Source organism: Syngnathus typhle, linkage group LG2, assembly GCF_033458585.1.
Source record: "Syngnathus typhle isolate RoL2023-S1 ecotype Sweden linkage group LG2, RoL_Styp_1.0, whole genome shotgun sequence".
Lineage (NCBI taxonomy): Eukaryota > Metazoa > Chordata > Actinopteri > Syngnathiformes > Syngnathidae > Syngnathus > Syngnathus typhle.
The window spans coordinates 9,316,327-9,338,882 of NC_083739.1; the positions used below are offsets into that span (position 1 = coordinate 9,316,327).

The following is a 22,556-nucleotide window of genomic DNA, read 5'->3' on the forward strand; positions in this document are numbered from 1 at the left end:
GAGGAACGGGGAAGATTTCCATGGCGGTCCTCCGTCTCTCGCCGAGGGAGGAGGAAGGTGGGGGGGCGCACACAGCCCTTCATGAAAATGTGCGTCTGTGTTCACAGGTGGCGAGCTTGTGGACAAAAGAGGAGAGGTGACGTGTAGAAAAGGCCTCTCCTTGTAAAGCAGACAACGGCCGTAAGAGGATCAGTGGAGCTTATAGGCAGGCAGGCAGAAAGCACGCCCGAGCGCAGGCGGGAGGGAGGCCGACAGAATGGCCAACCAGAGCTTCGCCATGGACGGACCCGGCAGCTTGCTGGCCGGGCTGGCCTCGCAGAGCGGCTCGGCCCGAGGAGGCAGCAGCAGCAGCCACGGCGGCGGCGGCGGCGGGGGAGGAGCAATCTCGGCCTCAGATGTATCTGCGTACTTCAAACTTGTTTTCTTAGGCTTGATCATCTGCATTAGCCTGGCGGGCAACCTTTTGGTCTCTCTGCTGGTCCTCCGAGACCGGACACTTCACAAGGCGCCGTATTTCTTCCTGCTGGATCTGTGCCTGGCCGACGCAGTGCGCTCGGCCGCCTGCTTCCCTTTCGTCCTGGTGTCGGTCCACAACGGCTCGGCGTGGACTTACAGCGCCTTGAGCTGCAAAGTGGTGGCGTTCATGGCCGTGCTCTTTTGTTTCCACGCTGCCTTTATGCTCTTCTGCGTGGCCGTCACCCGCTACCTTGCCATCGCCCACCACAGGTTCTACGCCAAGCGCATGACGATCTGGACCTGCGCCGCTATCATTTGCATGGTGTGGACTCTGGCGGTGGCCATGGCCTTCCCGCCCGTCTTCGACGTGGGGACGTACAAGTTCATCCGGGACGAGGACCAGTGCATTTTTGAACACCGCTACCTGAAGACCAACGACACCCTGGGCTTCATGCTCATGCTGGCCGTGGTGGTTCTGGCCACGCACGGCTTCTACGCCAAACTGCTGCTCTTCGAGTACAGGCACCGCAAGATGAAACCCGTCCAGCTGGTGCCGGCCATCAGCCAGAACTGGACTTTCCACGGTCCCGGCGCCACCGGCCAGGCGGCGGCGAACTGGATCGCCGGGTTCGGCCGGGGCCCCATGCCGCCCACTCTGCTGGGGATCAGGCAGAACCTACACAATCAACACCGGCGCCTGCTGGGGATGGACGAGGTGAGGTCCGAGAGGAGGCTGGGCCGCATGTTCTACACCATCACCCTGCTCTTCTTGGTCCTGTGGGCTCCCTATATCGTGACGTGCTTCTGGAGGGTGTTCGTCAAGTCGTGCAGCATCCCTCACAAGTACCTCTCCGTCACCGTGTGGATGAGCTTTGCCCAGGCCGGAGTCAACCCCATCTTCTGTCTCCTGCTCAACGAAGATCTGAGAAAAGTGCTGCGAGCCCACCTGCCCGCCTATTGGAGGACTAAACAACACCTGCCCCAGGATGAGGCCTACTGCATCATGTGAAGGGGGGGGGCCCGGAGAATGTGCTTTGGAGCCAACCAGTGCAGGCACAGTGCCATTTCAACAAAGAATGTCGATATTTGTGCCAGAGGTTTTTGGAGGGGCCCGCTCAGCCAAACTCAATTGCCTCGTGATGGATTAATAGGTAAGCTCAGCCCGGAAAAGTGAGACCGATGCCATTTTTAATATCATGTTGCCTTACTTCAGCGCGACACACATCAGTGTCTGTGTCACTCAAGGCACAAAACTGAGCATTAGGACTACCGGATAAAATGTTTTGATTGGAACATTGCAGACTTGAAAGACAGCAAAAAAGAATTTGGAGAGTTTGAGTGATGGAGCGACCACCCCGGGACTCCGATTTGTGCTAACGGAAGGAGACTCTTCGGAATCGAAGAAAGCGTTTTAATAGCAGTTATGAACCCTAACATGCTTGAGGTTTTTTTTTGGACTTCATTTAGGGTACGTTACATTTCTTTGTGTCATAAGAAAAAAAAAAATGCCTGTTTTTCTTTATTTGTAAACGATACATGTTAAGCAGATGACCCTATTTTGAAATATGAATTGATTTCATATTGTAAAGGCTGTACAGGAACGTTAATTCCTGCTTGTGTGTGTTTTTATATCTCATTTTTGCGTAGGTGTGTGAGGATAAGCCTGCTCTGATGTTGCCATGTTAAAACTCCTGCTGTGTCATACTTAGGCCTGGAACACACGTAAAGATTTTTTTTTCAAATCATCGTTTATCAACCGACGATAACAAGTCACAATTTCTCCCCTCAAAAATGAAGACTTTCAGTTGTAAATCTTTAACATGTTTATTAATATTTAAGGTTGGTGCACCAAACCATTTAGACCCAATTATTGGGACAAATTCACTCTTAACTCAAACCGCAGGATATTCTTAAAGGATTATTTGATTAGGTTGAGTAGAAGCCAAATGATGACAAAAACAAACTCATTGTCTTTGTGTGTGTACCAGGCCTTGTACCAGTCAGAAAATGTGAGAGAGCTAAATGATGTTTATTTTCAACAACAAAAAAAAGTCAATAAGAACTGTAATAGTGTGGCTTGCGTATGAAACAAGCCATCAAATGAAGATGTGTCTTCAAAATGGATTCCAATACCATAAACAACATCAGATATTTAACATTAAAAGGAAACTAAACCCAAATCAATTTAAAAGCAAAAACGCCATGTTGGCGCCAGCACTTGTCAAAACAAGGTAGGACCCTCTGATTCATATTGCAGTGAGAATGAACTAGATAATTAATCAACGTAAAGGGGGAGGGCGCCATGTTGGGGGAAAACAGAATGAGCCGTACTGAAGCTGTTTTATTTTTACACATTATAAACCAATTAAAAGTGAAGAAAGTGCTTGATAAAAAACAGGGAGAATTGTTGTAAAACTTTGCCTCATTTCTCACACTTGAGAACTTGGATTTGTTGTCAATAAGTGAAAGTAATTAGGTTTGATACATTTGAGTACACCTGTTTCATTCCAAATGGCTTGCAGCAAGGCAAAGTCAACATACCAAAACAAGAAATACAGTTTGCGACCATTAAAGCTGTTTTGTGAATGTCTGGCAAACATCTTTGCAATCTTAAACAAACGCTGACAAAAAAAAATATTTGCTATGTGTGCAAAAACTCGCAAACCTTCACCGCTCAGTGACATACGAGCTTCAGTAGGAATTTGAAGTGTGTCAGCGTTAAAGTTAACACTAGACTCGGCTAATGGCCGACAGCAACCATGTGTCGCTTGTCGTTGCTGAACATTTACCAAGTATGTTTTGTCAGTAAAAAAAAAAAGTTTGCATAATATGCGGGAACGTCACATTCTTACAAATTCTCACTGACGATGAAAAAGCAAGCCGACCCCTAAGTGACTAGCTGCAATGTTTTAAACTAGACTTATGTGAACAGCAGTTTATCAATCAGATAAACACGTTCAAAACACAACTGACATCTTGGGTTTAGCTCCCCTCTAATGTAAGTATAACAAAAATGCAAAACTATGGGTGAATCTTAAAATGAGAGGAAACAGTCCACTTGAAATGGCTAATGGTGATGTACATTGTATTCCAAATATGCAAATATTTGCAGATCTGTGATGTTGGGAAATGTTTTTCAAGTAACTATGAATGACGAAACGCAGTGGGAGTCGATGTGGAAGAGCGAACACTGAATGTTTGCGAGCCTGCTCATGTTTCCCTCCCATGTGAGAGTCTGGATCAAAGTTTCCGAGCCAGATAGTCCCGCTGCAAGTCAAGTCGCCGAGTCTCCAATTTGAGATTTGCGCCATGCAAATCTTTGACCTGTGCGGTCAATCTCGAACGTGGGGGGGGGCAGGGCTAACTTGTACAGATGTTGATATGGAACGTCCAAGCAAAAAGTGTAATGAGGTCTGTGATTTTTACATCAAGCATTGCTTTGCGAGGTGATCTTGTGTAAACTGTACAGTTGAGCTGAGGTGGTTATTTTGCCCACTCGTCAATAAAGACTCTACTTTTGATGCATTCTTTTTTTTTTTTTTTTGCTGTCTGTGAGGCCAGACGGCCGGGCTGCTGTGGGGCACACTTTATGGGAAATGCAACGAGCAAGGCAACAAATATGACATCTGTACCTGCAGGATGGTTGCACAAACAAGCATTTTGGGCACCCTGAAAGGAGTACAATGGTTCCTTGGGACCTGACTTGGGAGTTGTTCGTGATACGAGTCGTTATACTGACAATTTTTGTTTGGCTTTTACTTCCTGCGCAAACTTGATTATTTATTGGAAAAATGGCTAATATTACAGCATATTAGTTTACTGGTTCTTTTATCACAAAGTGTTTAGGTTGAGCTACCTGACATGTTTCGGAACTACATGCCAGGTAACTCAACCTAAATCCTTTGTTTGTGATAAAAGTAAAATAATTGACAAGAGAAAACAAAATGAACATAGTACAACTATTACAGCATCTTACTGAGTCAGAGCTGTAATATTCTATTTTTCTCCATTCGTTATACTTCCTCCCCTTGAAGGAGCGGCACAGCGAATTAGATTGCAATGAAAGGAGGAAGTACAGTACGTGACTTTATATTTGTCGTCTTTTCTATACGAGTTCCAATCCATGCAATTGATCTCAAATATAATTTTACAATCCAATTGTAATCCCTAGTTTAGGTTTAACACTAAATGTTGGTTAAGAGCTAACTATTTTAATCTGTTTGTTATTTTGTTGATTAATACATGAGGATTAATTAACGTTAAAATTAAGTTGTAATTTACATTCTCATCCTCCTCCGTTCTAGAACATTCTATAATATGGTGTCATTCTAGTTAATCATCAGTTAAGAAACCGGTTCATACAGGATCAGCATTTGTTTGTTTAGGGGGTCATAAAGTAGTGGCTAAAATGTCAGCACTAGGGTGTGTGGTTGCCGAAAAATAAATCTCCAGATTTACTACTAAATATAATCATAACGACCAACCCAAGGGGAGGGGCGAGGTCTAAACTGGAAGGGGAGGAGCTTATACCGGAAAAGGAGGGGCTGGGGTTCGCCCCCATGCGAGCCGAGCCGTAGATGGATGGATACTCTCAAACAGAACATTGTTTTGTATTGACAGTGCAGAAGATTCACAAACAAGTTGAGTCAAGTCAGTCAGTTGCAGTTGTTTATTTTTGCATGGGTATTAACTTGCTCCATAAGCATCTGCAATAAATACACAAATAAGCACAAAGAAACTTAAAACATGCATAATGCTCATGCTAGGGCAGCGCACATCTGAAAAGCAAAAAAGGCCTTTTGATTCCACGTATTGCATGAATACCATAACTACAGCAGTGAGACTGACAGTGTTGGGAATGTTTCTGTAGACACCACAAGGAAGCAACGTCAGAATACAGAAACGCTCACTTGCACACAATGACAACGCACACCTGACTTTTCCAAAACACCTCCTACGCAGCAAAGTGACGAGAATGACTTCAAAATCTAAAAGCGGCTCGTTACAGTGAAAAGACAGGCGGTTAGGGAACAGCAGCGTTTTTTTTGGGATTGGCCACTTTGAAGCCTGTTCTTGCGTTACTTTTGCTCCCGCCTCCAGATGATCACCATGCCCGTGGAGTCAGCGGAGGCCAGCAGACTCTCATCGCAGTTGAAGCTGACGTCGAGCACGGGGCCGCCGTGACCTTGCAACTTGTTGACGATGGCCTTGGTGTTACGTTCCACGTCAAAGAAGTACACGCAGGCGTCCTCACTTCCCGTCACTGTTGACAAAAAATGTCGCCATTTGCCGCAGAGTGCTGTTGTGTGGCTCGGTTTGTATTGCTGCTCCACGTACGCGTAAGAGGCATTTCAGCTAACTGAAGGTTCATTTCACTGTGCAAATTTTAATTATTTATGTTAGCATTACGTTTTCTGACTTTTCTTATTAACCGATAACTGATTACTTAACCGATTTGATGAATATTTTGGTGTTTCAATAAACAATTCCATTTGCTTTCATCTGTGTGTTTGCTTTTACTTTAAACTTGGGACAACTGGGAGTGACTCATGGCTTGAAACAAGCACACCTCGCCTTTTATTTGGAGCAAGAGGGTAAGAACAGGTTGCGTGTTTAAAGTAAACAACCAGAGCCAATTTGCTCTTTGTTGCCTTTCTTCTGTTAAAGCCACATATGATCGGTCAAGATGCGTGATGCCGTCCGTCTCTGTTACAGGGGGCGTAATGAGCGTACAAACTGGAGTGGCAAGAAAACGCAAAATTTGGACCCATTGTTAATGATAGCAGAGAGGGCGAAGGCAGAGCTCAGATTTCACAAACGGTATACTTTCTGTCAGATAGGTTCCGCAAACAACCTCCATTTGGTTAAGTATGTGCATCTATTGCAACTGCTGTTGGCATGCTCGAGTTCTACACAAAATGATTCCGCCCTTTTGATGTTGTTTGTATGACGCAGTTTTGTTTTTGTAGCACTCAAGTTGTGCTAACAAAAACAACAAAATAACAAAAACGATAAAAAAAAATAGTATCAAAAACAATATAAAAAATTGGATGACAAGTGCTGAATATTACATCACAATTAAGTAATAAAATTAACAAATACAAATCTGATACAAATAAAAAGGTTTGGAAAGTACTGAAATGCATTTTTTGGTGGTAATCCCTAAGCAGGGCAACTTACCGACACAGGCGCCTTGTCTGAAAGACATGAGAGGGCAGAAGATGCTGTGAACGAGCTCTGAGCCGTGCTGGATGGGGAAGCTCCTCTTCAGCTGCAGCCCACCTTCGTTGTCCATAACCCTGAAAACGTGACGCGGGTTATGAGATCAAAAACAATGAAAGGCAGTGTTGCATGATGCTTGTGTGTGTGCTTGCGCCAAGCAAACAGACCTGTAGAGCAGCAGCTTATTGACGCAGGCATTGACCAGCAAGGAGGGGTCTCGTGCCTCTCGGCTGATCCACGAGCGAGCAGAAATGCTGCAGATGGAGCTGCCTTCGCTCACCACCAGACGCTTCGCTTTGGTCAGCTTCCCTGCGTCGGGGCGGTCGAGGAAGAGATGGTGTGGATAAACAAATGGTCAACACAAGAATTGACACAGGCTGTGGGTAACGCCTTTCTTCACTCAGGACAACCTTAACCCATTTTTGAGAGTTATTAAGGACCCTCTAAGCCACAAGGGGCCAGAAGTATATTTTTTACATTTCCACAAAAGAGGTCAAACTCTGGCTGATCTTCCGAGATGATGACAACAGCTGCGACGGTACCTGTGGCCATGTCGAAGAGGAAGGAAAAGATGCTGCCTCTGTCGTCGCCCGCCCAGAGAATCCTCCCCGGAGAGTCAAAGGACAGTGACAGCACGCGGCCGGTGAGCTTGCTGGAGCCACCCTTCACCTTCTTGCCCGTGGAGATGTTTACCACCTGCAGATGATGTTTACTGTTGCCCACCTGTTAAAAACAAGTCAGGAGACAATCCTGATAGTTTACACAGCCAAAAAAAAAAAAAAATGCACATAAGGGTAATCCTCCCTCTTGCTTGCAGAGTTAATTATGCTATTGTACAACACGCGGCGAGTGGGGTGCAATATCCCTAGAGCAGTCGTTCTTTAATTTTTATAGTTAAGTGCCTCCTAAAAAAAAAATGCTTGGCTCTCCACGTACCAACATCAAGACAAGCATTTTTTGGTGTTTATTAACCGCAACAGAAATTTGGGACTCAAACAAATCGTATGAAAAGTGAAAGTTGAACTCTGTAAATGATTAAATTGATGATCAAAAGTGTTGTCAATTAATGTGATAACAGATTAGCTGTCTACTAGTGGATCGATTGTTGCACCTCTACAGTATACAAAACATTGGATGTGCAAGAAGAGGAGATTGTGAGCAAACCAAGATAACCATTTCACTAACTGGATGAGACGAAGCAACCGTGTATCAAATTAAGACTCACAACAGTGAGGTTGTTATTCATCGGCTGGAAAGTGCAGCAGAGTAGCTCGCTGGATTCCGGGTCTCGGACTTCTCGGATGCACCGGCCGTCCTCGGTGTTCCAGATCCGCAGGGTCCCGTCGAGCGACGTCGACACAATGACATCGTTGCTGAGGGACCAAGCAAAGTCTGTGACGGGGCCTCCGTGGCCTTTCAGAATCACTTTGACCGTGGGCGGAGGGGGGGACAAGGTCATGATGGACAGGGTGCCGTCCAGCGAGCAGCAAGCCAGGAGGTGCTTGTCGTCGTTGGCAAACTGCAATCGTGGTACTGCAATGAGGCAGGATGACGGAATGAGAGGACGCTCTTGTTCAACATCAGGTTTTGGTCAGGCCCGTTTTAGTTTATAGCTTGCACAGTATAGTGGACAAAAATAGAGGCGCGAGTTCACATTTGGTTAGTCATTTGGAATTGGCTCATGTTTGCAGCGCCAGGCAGTGAGCAAAAAAGCAGTCTGCTGCAAAGTATCTTCAAAGGGTGTTGCAACCAAAGAGAGTAGCGTGACCAACTTCATCAACATTTTAAAGGGAGACAAGCAACTAAGGGGGAGATGTGCTGCTTTGTGCGTGGCTCAGGAAAAGATGGGAGGCCAGACACTTTAATTATGGGGAAAAACAGGAACCCGTCAAAAGGTAACAAGGAGTCAAGCAAGCTGCACACGGTCAAAGACAAAAAAAAAAGCAATGATTTTGCCACGTTGAACCATTTACGAAAAACCACTTATTTTGACATTATCTGTAAACAAAATATCTATTACTATTTTCTATCCATTAACAGACTACCTGTCGATTAATTTAATAATCGATTAGTTGTCGATTGATCGTTACACTTCTAGTTTCAGGAGAAATAAAGCATTTTGCAAAGGAGGAAAATAAAATCTAAAAAGTAAAAAAACCAAAAAACGTTTTGGTAAAACAAAAGAAAAAAATTAAGATACAGTATACCGGCTAACCCTGGCTCAAGACGAAACACCTATTACATAACCAACTAAATGTGCCTACCTGCAGAATCGACATGTTGGTCAAATATGTGGTGCATTCCAGCAAAGGCGTAATTTTCACTCAAAGTCGTGTCCCCAGCCATGGCGCGACTCGCTTCTGCCACCGAGGTTGGTACCAAACTGCCCGGAGGCCTGCCGAGTCCAACGACAACTGGTTTACAACCGGGTTGTCAGTACAGCAGCGTGTAACGCATTAGTCTATTTGCACTGCAATCAAAGTCTACAGCTAAGAGGCAATTATCAATCCTTGCTGAGGTGACAACTGAATGATTAGCTGCATTAGCAGTATCACAATAAGATAAAATGCAATTTCCAAATTGCAATACCAATATTAGGGGGAACTACCTTTCGTCGTAGACAGCTCTGTTCATCTGGGCCTGCAGCTGGTAAGAGCCTCTACTGATGGACCGCCGGTGGCCACGAGCCCCTTGGGTGCGGGGATCCTCCTCAAAGTCCTGCTCATGATGAAAGGAAAGGGAGACAAATGTTGTCAGACTGCAAAAAAGATTTCTTTGTTCTTACCAGTTTTGATGAATCACAACTGAACAACAGCACTAAAACACCAAAACCCCATAACAGTAGTTTGACTTACAAGCCTGTTTTGGTCTGAACGCAAACTCACGGTTTCGTAGCTGTCAAATGAAATATTCACCATCCAAATTCATGAGAAAAGTATCACGGTATCGTATAACATGACAGAATTGAGTGGAATAAACTGATCTTGACAGAGTGTCTCTTCGTTCACTTTTTCTCTGGGCTTGACAAACAATTTAGGCATTTCTGTCACACTGAGCAGTGCGTAGCGAGGGTGACAGACATGATCAACATGCATTACCACAGTTGGCCAGTAGGGTCGATATTTTTACTGTACCTTCGAGCAAATTACACGCGCAACCCTAACCGTGTTGAATGTGTGCCTTGTAAGCTTTTTGGCTCCAATTTTCCTGCCTGTAAAATTGCCACTTCAGACTCTGACATGATGATAACTCTTATCTGACCAAGGCTGTGTGTGGTTATTAACAGCAACTGTGGTCTTGAGCTGTGCTGATTGAGTGGCGCTGTTAAGTAAGTCAAGAAGAAGAAGTCAATTGTTCAAGAAGAGTTCTGACCTCCATGCGGTCCAGTGTGGTGCGGGAACTGCGCACACTGCTAGCCCTGAAGCTGCTCTGCTCGGACAGCGGCCCGTAGCGTAGAGCCAGCAACTGACTACGCAGCCTCAGATACTGCCTGCGCAGCCCCGGCTCAAAGCCGCACTTGGCGTTCTCTCGAAGCAGCTGGCTGCGGCGGCGGATGTACTGAGTTCGGAACTGTGGGAAGGTGGGCGTGCGGTAAGCATTGTACCTGGGGCAGGGCAAAAAAGGTGATGAATGAGTAATGAGTAATGGAAAGCAATTTCAGCAAGTACTCTATATTCTTCATATCTATCTTAAGCTCTGTGTACTAGCACACTCATTTTACACACGAGTAGAATGTCTCTGTCTCTCATTAATAGTGCTAGTGCCACTCACTTTTGGCTTCCCTGTCTCATTTGTAAACTACACTACTAGGCCCAACTGGTTGGCTCGTGTCATGTACTAGTAGCTTCTTGGACCATGGTACCAAAATTCCCAATAATTGTTTCGCCTCTATACAGTTATGGAGCCAGATGTTAACACCGATTTTTTAAAATTCCACTCGTAGTATTACTAGTACATAAGTGTCAACTAGTGCACATACTGCCTCAGCTTCTCAAATTAACATACACCCATCCAACTACTACGCAGAAATGTCAAACAGTAGTGTTATTTTTATTTATTTTTAAAATATTATTATTTTACAGTAGTGTTATTTTTATCTGATAAAGGAGCGATAGCTGTAGAAAACTGCAAGAAATCTAACGTGAACAATGACTAGGCGGAAGTACAAGCCGAAACATTTTAGGTAATTCAACGTAGATATATTGTTTGTGATAAAAGAACCAGTTAAATAATAGTCAAAAACTAATTGTAGCTGTCTCAGATCACAGTTCAATATCTAGGATTCTGTTGCACATGTCTGCAAATGAATTGTGAGTATCTGACAGAAAAACCTAAAGCATGCCTATACAGCCTAAACAAAAGCCTATATGGATCAATTGCAAAAGTGTCATTTGTTTTAAGCAAAAGGATTTTGCAGATGTGTGATGAGGCAAAATTGAATTACAGAGAGCGACACTTATTAAAAGTGTTTACACCAAGTGTGTGGAATGGATAAGTTGAATATGAAGGGTATGGAATATTTTTTCTATAGGATGAGTTGTTTGATGACTATCAAAATGTGCCGCTGGTCTCACCTTGCGTCCACTGCCAAAACCTGCTGCCAAACCGCTGCCATTAGACAAAAAAAGCACAGTAGGCGAAGAGCAAGCCACTGCCAGGGCAGGACCTACACAAACACACCTTTTGAAGAGAAGAAACGAGGCTTTTATTCAAGTGCACACCTTAAGATAAACATGTATAAGTACGTGAAACGGCCACTCGATTTTACTTGTATCCACCTCTACGATCACAGGGTCAGCATTGAAAGCATTTTTTCTGTCAATTTGACACGGACAGATAAACAGCGACATCTAAAAAGCCAATAGTAGTCATGTTTTAGCTTGTTAGTTCTCGATTGTGGTTCGATGCTAACACGGCTAAGCTAGCAACTAGCAGACGAGCCACTCAATGATGACACACACACACACGATAGTTTAACTCGATTTTTTCACTTGAACTAAGGGGCGCGCTGCTTATTAGTATATACAGATTGGTAAAGATTTACTTGACTGGATATAGCGAAGAAATATGTTAGAAAGCGACGCACTTTCCTAGCTTTTCTCCATCGTCGCGTTTCCGGGTTGGTCACGTGACCAGGTAACCACAGGAGGGTCATACCCGGATGAAGACGTTTGCCACAAATGTAAATCTGCAGATGAAACAAAGTTTGTATTCTTCTGAAAGAACGGCATCTTTGTTTACTTTAAATATCTACTGCTAGAAAAAGGACAGCCCTCACGGTCCCATTCCAATGTCTTTAATGTTTGTTTGTTTTTACTCTAGTTTTTCGTGTGACCCCTGGCATGTTTTAGTTTTTGTGTTGGTGATAGGCTGTCGGACGGACGGATGATTCATACTTATAAGTATGAACAAATATATTTGTTCATGTATCTTGTTGAATGTGTATTGCAGTAACATTAAATAATTTAAAATGAATCATATTTTCCTATCATTGCCAATAAATACTCATACAAGTCATGATCAGTGTTTTCGCATAGATTAGGGGGCCCAAATCTTTTCCTCCGAGGGTTGCATACAGAAAAATAGAAAGATGCATGGGTCACTTTGAAATGTTTTGACATTAACTTATTAAACATGGTAAAACCAATCAAGCAAGCAATAATTAACATAGTTTCTAACTATATAGGCATTTTTGGAAAATGCCTACTGCTAAAGTGATGAGGCAGATTGGGGGTGGTTGGGAGTGGCCTGAATCTCATCTTCTTAATAAGGCAGATTTGGGGGCGGTTGGGAGCGGCCTGAATTTGATCTTCACTTTCTTTCAGAAACAAATCAAATCTAGTCAACTGATGAGACTTGAGATTAGAATCCTTAGTGTGATATTGTTACACCTTGATACCGAACAGATAGCAGATCAAACCATTTTAGTTTCTGAAACTATATTATCTTGACTCCCAAGTCCAAAAATGTTGTCACTTTCTTACGTCTGAAGTTAAGTCATGTGACTCAAGTCCCCTCAATTGTGCTACTTCCTGTCCTATTTATGAAAGGGTGTGTTTTGATATTGACATACCACGAACAATAGATGCACTGACAGTTCCAGTGGCTTGACATATCACAAGGTCAGCTGGGCGGTTTTGCCTGGCTCAGCACAGAGGTGCAGAGCCGCAGGACGCGCCGCTCAGCTGACGGGGCTCTTTGCTTGTTTAGCACCGCTTTTTCTCGAAGGGGCCCCGCTGGCCCAGCTATTCAGCCACACCGACCATAAATGACCGCGTGGAACAGCACGTTTTGCACCGCATTCTGAACAAAACAGCATCGACTCTGGAGCACAGCCAAAATGCCAGGAACGAAAGGTGAGCAAACATACGATAACGTCCACAAACTCGCAGCACATCGTCCAGTTTTATTAACGGTAACCGTCAATGTTTTTAGGTAACAAGTCGGACAAGAAGTCAACTACCAAGGTGGGAAAATAGTTACATATCTGTATCTGTATCTTCTTCTTCTTTCTTCACAAAACTTTCTGATGTGTCCATGTTTCCGCAGCAACCTCAGAGTCCTAAAGAGCAGCCGAAGAAAGGTGATCAGAAAGGAGATGACAACAAGAAGCAAGGAGGTAAGCATTTATATGAAGCACAAGACATTAGGGCTGCAGCTATCAAATATTTTTAGCAGTGATTATTCCATCAACTATTCCATTGATTAATCGATAAAAATGTAATTTGCAGAATGTACGTACGTGTAAAATACTCTTTACTATCACTGTCCGTTAAAAGATTATTACCAAGATTAGAAGGAGGCAATATTTTTAACTGAGTGCTACTCTAGTACTTATTTATGTGACACTTATAGCAGCCTGCAAATCATTATTTTTTTTCACGGTAGATAAAACTCTTTTCCCCATTATCTCCGCATCTTTTCAGAAAATGTTCACCATTGTTTTTCGAAAAGTTAAAACAGATATTTGAAAATATCTTCAAGGGATTCGACACAAAGATGGAAACAACACAAATGGCAGAATGTTGAAAACAGGATTTGGAATTGTATCAGTTAAATAATGCTTCTAAAGCAGTGACTCTTTAAGTTTGTTAGGCTGTCTCTAGTGGTAAGCGAAAGAATTACAGATTTAAATACAATTAATAATGAGTGTGAAACAATTTTTGTTAAGTGCCCAGTGAAGCTATCTGTCCGTGTTTCATCCCCTCGCAGGACAGCCGAAGGGAGAGAAGCAGTAACTTCCAGGCCTTTGTGAAGATGGCACTGGAGACGTTGCTGGGCTCCTGCCGTCGCAAACACGGGGGTCCTCGGAGCAGGCAGGGCTAAGCCGAGTTCACCGCCCCCGAGCCGGATTGTTGGGTGGCCTTCCAACACGACATTTGCTCATCTCTCTCTCACAGAGAAGGAAAATCAAACGGATTCCAGATGTCTCTCCCTCTCCCATGTTCTCAGCCTTTATCTGTGACCACACTGTCCACCCAACATGCTGGATGCTTGTACTCCAGTCCCCCCCAAAAAAAATTCTTGCTCAAAGCAAGACCCCATTTTGTCACCCTTTCCCAACTCACCCTCAGTATGGACTGTTTAACAGTCTATACATTTTTCTTGTAAATAATTATTCAAATAAACAATTCTTTCTTACATGATTTGAATGTGACTATTGATACTTTTTATAGCAGGAATCTCTTTCCCCCCCATCTGCTTTGGCTTTGGGTTCATCCATCCATTATTCAAACCGTTTTATCCTCACAAGGAATGCAGGTGGTCCTTTTTCACCTTTGGAAGTTTTTCTTTTCTTTCTAAAATGAATATAGGTACATAAAAAAAACAATAGTGTTGTATTCACTTTAGATCTCAAAATGGTTTTGTGGCTGCTGGTGTATGATGTAAATGGCTCAGAATGTTTAAAGTTGCCGACCCGTTCAACAAATACCGCTTGACAGTGAAACAGGTTTCATGTAAAATTTTATAAAACGATTATCACAGGTGGATCCGTTCATTCACATTCACAGGGGAAAAAATATACTCATTGAAATCGGCTGCTGAAGTGAGCAGTGAATGCTCAATTTTCTGCAGTGGGGTTCATTCACATAGACTTTTGCCATACGCTGTGCAAGACTTGGGCAAATAGAGCCCTCACTCTCTAATATATGTAACACTTACGTGCTTGCACTTACAATTTAATCCTTGAATGTCACAACTACACCGAGAATATGTATTAGCAGTCAGACATTTTCAGGTAATCACATAAAGTCATCGGAATCTGTGGTTGAGGAGAAATACACAAGACAAACGGTTTAATCATCTCTACAAAAGCCTGTGTCAAAATTAATATTGAGAGGAATAAATTAAACACTATCCTGATTCCAAACGTGAATAGTAATTGCAAAATAAAATGACTTTTACCCCTCAAAATGCATTTGCTGGTTGACATTCGAATTCTAAAAATTCCAAAAGAAAACAACAGACATAAATAGTAAAAATGATTATCCATTGGTTGCCAAGCGTCACGATCGTTGCCAAATATTACTGTTTAGTCACTTTTGCTGTACATAATTAACATGAAGTGGGAGTTTTAAGAAAAGTGTGGTTTTAACTTGGCAGCAACACGATACTGATGGGCACACCTCAGCAGTCTTGCACAAAATGAATCTTGCAACTAATAAAGTATAGTGTTTTATTTAGTAACACTTCATCACAACTAAGGTAGAGACAGAGCCCAGAAGTTTATGACAGATGATTGACAGCTCATAAATCACACCTGTCTCTTATTGGTTGTTTTTCCTCTGGTGTGCTGGTTAACTGCAAATCTAAATTAGAGGCCAGAGAACGCTGTTGTTCACTTTTTTACAGATCATTTGACTCTTTTAACAAATTTGACAAAAAGTGTTGTATTTTTTTGTGACTTCAAACTCCCCCTCTACAATCATCTTGGGCTTAGGGCAACCACCTATAACTAATGAGTAATACGTGACAAATGAAATGAATGTTTGAATATTATTTGTGCTATATTAATCTTTATGAAAATTCACCATCTGACACATGCTCATTTGAAAGAGTGATGTTGGTTTAGAAATGTTTTTTCCCATAGATGCTCACTGTTCTTTAAATGGGAACCGCTGAACAAAAGGACATTGTATAATATCTGTTGATCATCATCAGGGAAAATACAAAGTATGATTATGAATCACTAGAGGTGATCGGAAAGCTCATCTGGCGCAGAGATAACAAGTCAACCCCCAGAGAGAACAAGCCGATCCCCGCCACGGTGATCGCTATTGATTGTGACTCGCAGGGAGACATCAGTAACTGCTGTCACAACATGAGCACTCGGAAAGAAACAAGATGGCGTCCATAGAAAAAGAGAAAGGAGAGTGGTGAGGATATCAAAAGGATTCCTCAGCAGGCTGGGATGACACATGAAGCAAACACCAAATGGTGCCAACCTGGCGATCGATTGCTTCTTTGACAGTCACAGGGAAGAGAACGCTCATTGTTGCTGCTTCTTTTGCCCGTTCTCCAATCTAGAGAACGAGGCGGTACAATATCCAGCATCCAAATGTGATCCAGTGGCTTGTCCAGCTCAGCTCTGACCACTTCTGAATGGTGTGATGGCTTATGTCATCCTGTAGGGAGGGGGCAATTTTATTTTTTGGCTCTCATGCCGCAAATCTAAACCATACTTAGAGAACTACCCATATACAATAGCTACATATGGGCCATTCCAACGAATTGGTGCTATCTCAAAATAAACTTCGATTTCTAAGCTACTCAAAATTGGTATTGGCGCATTTGACTTTTTTGGTCAATTTTATTGTACTGAAAATTCTGATTTGAATAACACCACTAAAAGTGAAAGAAGTGAATTTTTAGCATATCATTGGTAAAACATGAAATATTGCCACGTTAAATTTATGCAACAATGTACCTTAGCACAGTACAGCGACAAAATGCTATTTTAAATGTAAACAAACAATACAAAAAATATTCTGATGACAGGATTGTGCCAAAATTTTAACCCTCTGATTCGTAGTTGAAATTATATCAAACATAGAAATAAATAAATGGACTTGCTTATGGCCTTCCCATAGACTACAGAGGATCTGAATAATACAACTTTCTGTGGACCGTGTGACTTATTGGGTGGGTTGGCCCATATGTATTCAAATATATTAAACTCACCTCATCTTCTTCCATGTAGTCCACACTGGAATTGAACACTGAACCCAGATACGTCAAATGGACTATTGCCAGAGCGCTGAATGCTATGTTGATCATGTATACCCAAAATACCTGCAGAGATTGAGGCAACACCGTAAGTTCATGTAGGAAGCATTTTGTTTGCAGGGATTCTCAGGATTTGTCAAAGCAATCCTGCATAACAGCTTTTCTTTTCCTTTCTGGGCATCCTGCCAGACACACTAACTCTAAATTATATCACTTGACAAGCGCCGGAAGACCGTTGAGTCTGCTGTATTTTAACTGGTGCAGATGTAGTTTCCTTGAGAATTAAAACACAAAATCTTCCACATTAGTTTACGAGGAGAAATTGATATTCTGCTTCACTTGACATTCACCTTAATCTAACCCTTTGCAAAATATAGATCTTGCACAAATGTCTTTGTTGATGCTTATGCTAGCATCATTTCTGCACACACAACATACATTCTCTGACCACAGACATCCGCAATCACTTCACAATTCAAAACAATTGCTCTATTTAAAAAGTCTCCTTTAACTGGCTCTGTGCACATTGAAAAATGTTTTTATGAATGTGCCACTGCAAAGGTTTCTAATATGGGCTTACGTCACCATTTTATACCTCAACTTGAATTACTACTAGTTGTTGAAGGAGCTCCATGTTTGACACTGACAATGTTTTTACATTAGAGCTTATTATATTTAGCAGGTCTACCTTCCAAAGGTTTCAAACGCTTTATTGCCACTTCCACTTGAAGTTTACTGTCAAACCAAACATCAAATATAGAATTACACCCCGTGTATTATAAACAACCACATAATTTTGCGTCTAAGGCTGCTATCTTTATGCTGATGCTAACATGTGGAAAACGCCATAGAGTCTGCAGTGTGCACCTGCAACCGGGTCATGCACAAAGGCTGAAAGGAGGAAAAAAATCAGTAAAAAGTAATATCAGCCATATCTAGCAGAGGTCTAACGGAGAGCTCGGGAAGGATGCAAGACTCAGCAAACTGTTCATGCACAGTAAACAAAGAGCCGTGGAGAGAAAAGAGAAATAAAAAAAGAGACAGGTACATCACCTTTTTGTTCTGGTGGGTGCAGTTCGGCTGACATTTCTTGGACAGAACACAGCCATTGAAAATGGCCGCCAGTCTCTTTCGCAGCACTGACGCAAAAACAGAGCAGAGCCGAGGCATTAACATAAAGAGCTTGAGCGATGACAAATAAATGATTGTACCGCAGTGCACAGAAATGGAGCCTAATGGTGGCGGCAATCAGCCATTACTGCAAAGCTAAGTGTGGAAAGGAGACATTAGAGCTGAAGTGTCAAACTCATTTGAGTTCAGGGGTCACATTTAGCCCAATTTCTTCTCAAATGGGCAGGACCAATTTGTTTCACACCCTCAACTGACTCATCACAACAGACAAACCCAAACGGGCATGATTCAGAAAGAGGCTGCTTGGTATGTAATTTGTATTCATACAAATACATAAAGTTGAGGCAATTAGATTAATAATGTAATAATTTTAGAAACTCATTTAAGCGGTAAGTGGGCATTTAGTAAGTTCGTTATACCCACTTGGTTATTTGGTCAAATTAAATCAGTAGTCAGAGATCCATATATAAACCAAACAACGGAGCGGACTGAAGCTTATACTGTCTACCCTTTTCACATAATATCAAACTATCAGACTAGTCCTAGTTATCAGTGTGCCCTTTAGTGGACAAAATGTGTATGTGTACTCTTATTGAGAGATTGCAATCTGTTCTGGCCAATTCAGGCCCGTGGGCCGTATGTTTGACACCCTTGTATTTGACAGACTCTCACCGTGCTCAGTGTAGGTGATGAAGCCCAGGGACAGGAGCACGGCACCTAAATGGAAACTCAACCCCTATCAGGCACAACGATAAGTCAATTGAATTAATCCAATATTAATTAATTAATTTCTTAATCATATACGGAGGGTTAGTCTGAATGCTTTGTCACTCACGTGCAGAAGGGCACTGGCTGCGTATGTCACCATGACGGCAGAGAAAGTCCCAAATTTGAGAGCACTTTGAAATACGTCTACAAAATAAAACTGGCAGTTATTTTCTATTTAGACTTGCTTACAATACGACATACAGATATACGAACGCTATATGGTGGCAGTGAACTCAACTCGGTTCACTTCACAACACAAAGCAGTTTGACAGAAGGAGGAAATCTTCAAAAAGAGGCTTCAAGCTTGTTAAAAGCAACATGACAAGACTTCTCCGAATTGACTTTCTGTCAAAATGCCGAGTCCCGGAGGAATAGTCACTCCAACCTGAGAAAAAACGCAGAATGTGTCTTCAAAGCACTATCGCCTGCCCACATGCAGCAAATATTTGGCTTTTGGTGATGTAAAGCTCAGATGTGTACCGATGAGCATTCATACTGCAAATGCATCGCATACACATGATCTACATTCACATATGAGGCCTGTGTCAATTTTGGGACAAAAAAATGGAATTGACCTGCTGTGTGAACACAGCCAATGACTGATAAGCATAATCATCTAACAAACTCAAACTGTGACTAAAATCAAGGAGCCGTGATGAATTCATATTGCATTGTCGCGTATGAACATTCCAACTCACAGGTGTGAAGAAAACGTGACATGGGCAGATTCCATGATGTGACCACCTCCACCATCGAGCGAGGAAACTCGATATTCAGCGGCTTTGACACCGTCAGATCCCTACAAAGCAAAAGTGTCTTTTAATGTGTGGACTATACGAGCCCGTGCCGTCCATTACGATGCTTTCATTTACGGACCATTTGAGGTTTTCTTTCTCCTCGGTGAAGCCGGCTCCGGCCAGAGTGGCTGTGGTCTCGCTCAAAAAAGCAACAAAATAGTTGCTGAAATGGAAAGACAGCGTGTTCTCGTAAGCCAACAACCACCTAGGGGGGGAAAAAAAGATTTTTTATTTTTCTGGGCTCCCTTAAAATCTATAAAAGGTCATCGCTGTCAATTGAGACAACTTTCTTGGACTCGCGCGTGCAACACATTCAATGCAGTTAGCATCCTACCAAAAGTGCAAATGTGGCATTTATTTAAGTTTAATTTATTTGGACATGGACATTCCAAACATTACATTTGCATATTCAGTACATAGTAATCATCACGTTCAATTTTAACAACTTTTATTTTGAGCTAATCTGGCGTAATTAGTTTTAAATATTTAAGCGCAATGTTCCAACTGTACAGTGGCTTGCAAAAGTATCAACATTTATTTTTAATGAATACATAATGCATACATAATTTAATGTTGCTCATTGTAAATCTGATCAATGCCATGCAACATGTGCTGTGTAAATGCACAATCCAACAACGTACTTACTTAGCCAGTGAACCTCTAAGCAGAAACAAAACAAATGAGGTTTTCAGTTTTAGTAAACAATCAAACCAAAAATAAGCATGCTTTAAAATGCTCACATTAATCAAAAAAAACTCCTCACCTTGTTTTTCTTCTCTTTTTACTATGAAAGGACCAAAAGTAAGCAGATGCATGATGATACAAAACGAGAAATCAGAGTGCAAATCCACATGTGGCCTCCGTATTGCACTCACCTCCTTAGCAGCTTGTCTCCGTAGATAGGAATGAAATAGGGGAAGAGGTAGGGTGCCACGCAGTTGGAGAGAACCAAGCAGATCTGACTTTTCACCCAGCTTAAAGACACTTTGAACAACCATGAAAGGCTCTGCGGATTAAAAAAAAAAAAGATAGTGAAGTGCAACATTTCTACTGAGTGGCTATTGCATTGCACGTACCATCTTCCGTCCTTCTAAAGCCTCTTTGTAGCTATTGAAGCTGATCCACGGCCCGAAGATAACTGTTCCCACATAGTAAATGTAACCCATGAATTCGATGGGAGAAGGTACCCCGGTCAGGACGCCTCTGTCCAGATCGAAGGCCAGCGAGACGGCTTTCATGGCCACCACCATCTGTGAACCTGGAATAGCGCGGCCGATACTTGGAACGGGCCTTGAATAATTAATGCATGAAAGGATGGGCGGCTGTGCTACTTACCTCTCATCTTGTGCCAGTTGGTGGTATCCATCATGTGAAGTTCTCTGCTCAAATCAAGCATAATTATTAGTTGTTGTAAAGTTTTGAGTGAATTTTAGGTTCAACTCAAAATTTCACCCATAATAGGTACGTTATATGAAAGTAGGGCTAAATGATTCTGAAAGATAATTGTGAGTCTAATATTATAATAATTATAATATATATAATAATAATATAATAAAAAATTTTTTCAGCTTCATACATATATTTTTAACAGAAACAACTAATAAATGAATCCGTGTTCCAATAAGAAATATCCGATTTTTCATACTGTACATAAATATTGGTTGATTGATGTTACCATCAACCAAATAATTCATACAGAGCAAACATGCAATTACAGTCAGGGTTTCTTCTTAGCACTTCTTATGACAACTTTACAAAATTCTACAAAATAAGTGTGGCGTAAACATAAATAAGTCCGAAATGAGATTACAATAACAATGCAACAAATCTGTTGCTTTATCACTTGTCCTCTCATAAAACAATGTGTGAATATTTGCACTTCAACACAAAAATAGACACTATATAAATCGTTTTTAAAAAAGCTTACGACCGGGCAAAATGAAGCACAGGTTTTGCGAATTGCAGCCTCTGCAATTCGAAAACTGCCTTCTAAGTCAATTTTGATATGATTAGATAAGCAGGTAAGAAAATGAATGAACAAATCAATGTTAAAGAGTATATCAAAGGTTGATGTTCTTACCCCAGCATCAGATAGATAAGCACAGTGATAGAGAGAAAGGTGCCTCGCATGGTCGAATGGCGACACAGGAAGAGGAAGAGGTAGCAGAGGAGGCTCAGGAGGACCACCCAGATCATGTGAAGCTCGAAGAACAGGTAGAGAACATAGAATCCTCCTGCCACTGTGGCCAGATGCTTCAAAACGGAGGGAAAGCCTTACCACAGAAAAGGAGACGGAGATTACCACCCGGGGTACGCCGTGACTGACGGGACACACACAAAAAAACTCACTCAACATCCAGAGAAGGCGACACAGCAGGCAGATCAACAGCAGCTGCCACACCTGCTCGAGGCCCTGCTGGGCTGTTGGCAGCAGGCAGCCATGAATGAGCTCCTGGAAGAACTTCTGGCGGCTGAACGTGCCCATCGCTGCCAGTCTGAAATGGCAGAGGACTGTTTAGAATATCTTACATGTTACAATGAACCCCTACATAGTCACCATTCACCAATCCCACATATCTGCAGCTACCCAACAATATACTGAAAATTTAATTGAATAGTGTGGGGACTTTTCTAACAGCATACAATTTGTGCAAAGTCTTTTGGAGGAAGAAATGAGTTACTCAGAGGAACCGTGGTCATATTGACTCATGAATTTCAAGTTATGATTGAAATCCAGGTAACATTTTTGTCCATGTCAGGAAAGTAGTCCAGAATGAAATGACTCTATACAGTACGAATGCTATGACACAGACATGACATGCCAAAGTGGGTTACTTAAACGCATCGCTGTGCACGGGTTCGCTGTGGCTCCGCAATGCAGTGGACCGGAGGGACTAGTTGACTCACAGCTGCTCCGCGCGCGACCTCCACCGACACAACACATGCAAGAGGACG

General features: G+C 42.4%; 3 protein-coding genes and 1 long non-coding RNA gene across 6 annotated transcripts; 2 read left to right on the forward strand and 2 right to left on the reverse strand.

Moving 5' to 3' along the window:
* The first annotated feature begins 256 nt into the window (after positions 1–256).
* Positions 257–3,918, forward strand: gpr173 (G protein-coupled receptor 173). The gene has a single exon (XM_061272832.1). The coding sequence runs from the start codon at positions 257–259 to the stop codon at positions 1,463–1,465; it is 1,209 nt and encodes a 402-aa protein (XP_061128816.1). The 3' UTR covers positions 1,466–3,918.
* A 1,192-nt stretch (positions 3,919–5,110) lies between these two features.
* Positions 5,111–11,905, reverse strand: wdr13 (WD repeat domain 13). The gene is made up of 10 exons (XM_061272825.1): positions 11,765–11,905; positions 11,253–11,358; positions 10,051–10,282; positions 9,287–9,396; positions 8,943–9,073; positions 7,904–8,211; positions 7,221–7,401; positions 6,846–6,987; positions 6,637–6,755; positions 5,111–5,719 (listed from the first exon to the last, which is right to left on the reverse strand). The coding sequence occupies exons 2-10, from the start codon at positions 11,291–11,293 to the stop codon at positions 5,535–5,537; spliced, it is 1,449 nt and encodes a 482-aa protein (XP_061128809.1). The 5' UTR covers positions 11,294–11,358; positions 11,765–11,905; the 3' UTR covers positions 5,111–5,534.
* Positions 11,906–12,884: 979 nt separating this feature from the next.
* On the forward strand, positions 12,885–14,319 carry LOC133150353 (uncharacterized). The gene is made up of 4 exons (XR_009713756.1): positions 12,885–13,034; positions 13,114–13,145; positions 13,228–13,297; positions 13,891–14,319. It is a non-coding gene; the product is annotated as an uncharacterized LOC133150353 (long non-coding RNA).
* Positions 14,320–14,677: 358 nt separating this feature from the next.
* On the reverse strand, positions 14,678–22,086 carry LOC133150349 (protein-serine O-palmitoleoyltransferase porcupine-like). 3 transcript variants are annotated; one of them, XM_061272830.1, is made up of 14 exons: positions 21,951–22,086; positions 21,682–21,874; positions 20,937–20,980; positions 20,678–20,859; positions 20,477–20,607; positions 20,365–20,385; positions 20,247–20,261; positions 19,681–19,806; positions 19,503–19,603; positions 18,872–18,948; positions 18,709–18,772; positions 17,959–18,044; positions 16,861–16,971; positions 14,678–16,304 (listed from the first exon to the last, which is right to left on the reverse strand). In XM_061272830.1, the coding sequence occupies exons 1-14, from the start codon at positions 22,084–22,086 to the stop codon at positions 16,203–16,205; spliced, it is 1,389 nt and encodes a 462-aa protein (XP_061128814.1). In that variant the 3' UTR covers positions 14,678–16,202. The 3 variants fall into 3 exon arrangements, with proteins under 3 accessions (XP_061128814.1, XP_061128813.1, XP_061128815.1); XM_061272829.1 differs by lacking the exon at positions 20,247–20,261; XM_061272831.1 differs by lacking the exons at positions 20,247–20,261; positions 20,365–20,385.
* Positions 22,087–22,556: the final 470 nt, after the last annotated feature.

Coding starts and splice junctions, on each gene's coding strand:
- gpr173 (XM_061272832.1), top strand. CDS start 257: ATGGCCAACCAGAGCTTCGCCATGGACGGACCCGGCAGCTTGCTGGCC.
- wdr13 (XM_061272825.1), bottom strand. CDS start 11,293: ATGGCAGCGGTTTGGCAGCAGGTTTTGGCAGTGGACGCAAG. Junction 10,283..11,252: donor GTTTTGGCAGTGGACGCAAG/GTGAGACCAGCG, acceptor GCCCTGCCCCAG/GTACAATGCTTACCGCACGC. Junction 6,988..7,220: donor CCTCTTCGACATGGCCACAG/GTACCGTCGCAG, acceptor GCCCCGACGCAG/GGAAGCTGACCAAAGCGAAG.
- LOC133150349 (XM_061272830.1), bottom strand. CDS start 22,086: ATGGGCACGTTCAGCCGCCAGAAGTTCTTCCAGGAGCTCATTCATGGC. Junction 20,860..20,936: donor CAACTGGCACAAGATGAGAG/GTAAGTAGCACA, acceptor GCGCTATTCCAG/GTTCACAGATGGTGGTGGCC. Junction 18,949..19,502: donor GTCACGTTTTCTTCACACCT/GTGAGTTGGAAT, acceptor TTTATTTTGTAG/ACGTATTTCAAAGTGCTCTC.